Source organism: Bactrocera neohumeralis, unplaced genomic scaffold (genome assembly GCF_024586455.1).
Source record: "Bactrocera neohumeralis isolate Rockhampton unplaced genomic scaffold, APGP_CSIRO_Bneo_wtdbg2-racon-allhic-juicebox.fasta_v2 cluster11, whole genome shotgun sequence".
NCBI lineage: Eukaryota > Metazoa > Arthropoda > Insecta > Diptera > Tephritidae > Bactrocera > Bactrocera neohumeralis.
The window spans coordinates 11,678,704-11,681,847 of record NW_026089624.1 but is presented as its reverse complement, the minus strand read 5'-3'; the positions used below and the strand labels follow the sequence as shown (position 1 = coordinate 11,681,847).

Below are 3,144 nucleotides of genomic sequence, written 5' to 3'. Positions count from 1 at the left end.
TGAGATTGCTGAATTATAACTACATATACTTACCCCTCTTTATATATAGTATATACTTATCACTAGATTAAGCCGTTAGGTTAATTTTTAAGCTAAGCCATGAAATCCGTGAAATAAAGAATTCAATTGTACAATAACCATACTCGAGAACGGTCGTCTTTTAACCGGCATTTTTTTTAAATTCGCAAAGGCACAGGCAATTTCGCACGTTTATAGTAAATCGCGCATCCCAATTAATTTATTATACTTCTCAAAAAAGCTTTAGAATCTTCACCAATCTTTTGACAGCAGCGATTGAATGAACACGATGCTTGCGTTTTTTATGAGTTTAGCTTTTATATTTTCCGTCTGAGGCAACTTTATGGTTTTCTTGTTTTTTCCTCTTTTTCCTCAATGATTCTATTCTCATTTTCTGAAACGGTTTGGTCACTATACGTCATCTTTCAATGCTAATACTTCAGCGGCGGTAACATAATTGGATAAAAATATGTGTTATTGAAAAAAATAGAACTTTAATTTCCCCGATTAATTGCACGAAAAACGTTCGTTAAAAAATAATTTCTGAGTACTGCTAATACTGAGAAGCAAGAGGAAGAATATGACCTTCCAAAGTCTCCGTCCAACATTTAACTTCAAACTTATTTTTATTCAGGAAACAAGTGTTTGTTGTAATTAGGGAATATGGACTTGCATTTTATTTCACGTAGATTGAATAATATACAAAAAAAAATAAAGCCTTCTTTAATTAACATTTTTAAAATGTAAGCAAACGATATATGCATATAAAAAATATATAAAAATAATATGTTTTTGTTCCTTTAGTTAATTTTTTTTATAACAATCATGTCTTGCTTTTGTTTCTTATATTTTTCCTTATTTAAATATCATTACTAAAATACTGTAGACTACACATATTTTCGCAAATTTAACACATCAAAAAATAATAAAGTTCTTCAAATATCATGCTAAGCCACCATACCGTCTGTCTAAATAATATATTCGTACAAATAAAATTTCATAAAATTTGTCTCGGGCAGTTTCAAATTAATTTCTTCGGTTTATTGAAGTAATTGGGTTTCACAAAGGGCATGCGTGTAATGATAGCATCATAAAAATTATCTCTAATTTTAAGATGCACCATTTTATTTGGTATATTAGTATGATCTTCTAAGATATACCCCATTGCGATATTTTTCTCAAGGCTAGGACTTAAACAACCACTTGTTATAAATCCAACTTCTTTATCTTTATAATAGATTTTTACACCAGCGCGTGCTGGAGGAGTTTTGTTTTTTCCACACATAACTAAACCAATCCGACAATGACTAATTTCTCCCGTTAGCTTATTCAATTGTGACAAAATTCGGTCGCTGCCAGGAAAGTCCCTTTCATTCCGCCGGCGTCGTGCTGAGTACACCATATAACAATAAAGGCAAATAAAATTCACAAGCATAGAAGTTATAAGAATTATCTAACCAATTAACCAAGCTAGACCTGCTTCTACAGGTGTAGTTTCATCGGTGATATCGTTGCCATACAGACATAGACCAGATTCCAACCTTAGTGTATCTCGTGCACCCAGGCCAGCCATTTTTAAATGTTCATTTGTTTCTAACAACGCTTCGGTTAAGTATTCAACATGAGTCGAAGGAACGGACACCTCTACACCATCTTCCCCAGTATAACCACAACGAGTTATACGACACTTTGGAATTCCAGCCACTTCACTAACAGTCGTGTGCAAAAAATATAACTCATTCAATATTTTCGGTTTCGGAAGAAGTTTCTCCAAACTTCTGACGCCTCTTGGTCCTTGTATAGCTATGAGGGATTGATCGCTTGTAGATAAAAATTCGATGTCAACGTTTTTTCCATCAGCGTTAAACCGATTCTAAAATATAGCAAACAATTACGTGAATTGTATCAGAAATCTCTAACATTACTTGAGATATTGTACGATATAAATAGCATAATTAAGTAGGTACAACATATGAATAGAAGAGAGAAACAAGATTTTATCTTTGCATTAATTTTATATAACCAAGTATAGTAATATTTTTATTTACCTTGGCTTTCTGCATTATTTCCATGTCTTGAGATTTCATTGCGGCATTCGAGACAATATACAGTTGTTCGTCGTCAATTTTGGACACAATTAAATCATCTAATATTCCCCCATTATCATTTGTGAATATTGTTAAAGAGCTTGTGCCAAAAGTCATTCCCTTAATATCAGCAGTGCATAAAGATTCTATACATGGTATGGCATCTTTTCCACGTACATATGTTTGCAACATGTGCGAAACGTCAAATATGGAAGCATAATGGCGTGTGTGTAAATGAGATGAAACAATACTCTGATCCGCATACTGTACAGGAAGAATATATCCTCCAAAATTCACCATTTTTCCTCCATGCTTCTTATGAAAATCATACAGAGCTGTATGTTGGGCTTTTATTTTGTTATTTCCACTGCAATATTTCCGAAAGCCCTTTGGTAACTTTTCGAAAGCATAAGAAATACCGCTCAATTTGTTCATTTTAAACATTGCTTATGATGTTTCGGTAGGAACTAAAAAGACGGGATGAAGTCTAGATAAGACGAGCTGTAAATAAACGAACTCACAATTTTTATAAAATACTGATAATAGAGTGCTGATAATGAACAATTGATTTATTGTCAATACTTCTTATATACAAAACTCTTAAGGAGACCTAAGGAAGGTAATAACGCAGTAGCAGTCTGTCTAACACACATGTATGTACAGTGCCTCACAAAATAATTCGAAAAATATTGTTTTTTTTAGTAAAATGTACCCAACAGATATTTGGTTTGAGGAATTTTGTTTTGGAAATTTTTAAATTACTTCAAATAAAGTTCGAACTCTGACTTAAAATGAAAAACAAAACTTGGTTTGTAAAAAAAAATGAATTTAATTTAATTTAAGTATAAACTTGACCAAATCAATATGACAAAAGTATTCGGAAATTTAGTTTCTAAAAGGCTTTGCAAAAGTGCCGTTATATGTTGAGTCTAAATAAAAATTTTGCAAAAACAGTTTGTTTTTGTTTGTGAAAATTACATAAAATTGTGTAAAATATGGGAATAAAATAAAATGAAACCCCTCTTGAAGAAAAAAATGA

The 3,144-nt window shown here is 31.8% G+C and overlaps 1 protein-coding gene across 1 annotated transcript; it reads right to left on the bottom strand.

Annotated features, from left to right (window-relative positions):
• Positions 1 to 1,023: 1,023 nt before the first annotated feature.
• On the bottom strand, positions 1,024 to 2,597 carry LOC126765929 (aminomethyltransferase, mitochondrial). The gene is made up of 3 exons (XM_050483660.1): positions 2,067 to 2,597; positions 1,477 to 1,891; positions 1,024 to 1,407 (listed from the first exon to the last, which is right to left on the bottom strand). Exons 1-3 carry the CDS (start codon positions 2,547 to 2,549, stop codon positions 1,040 to 1,042), a joined length of 1,266 nt encoding a protein of 421 aa, XP_050339617.1. The 5' UTR covers positions 2,550 to 2,597; the 3' UTR covers positions 1,024 to 1,039.
• Between the last annotated feature and the right edge of the window lie 547 nt (positions 2,598 to 3,144).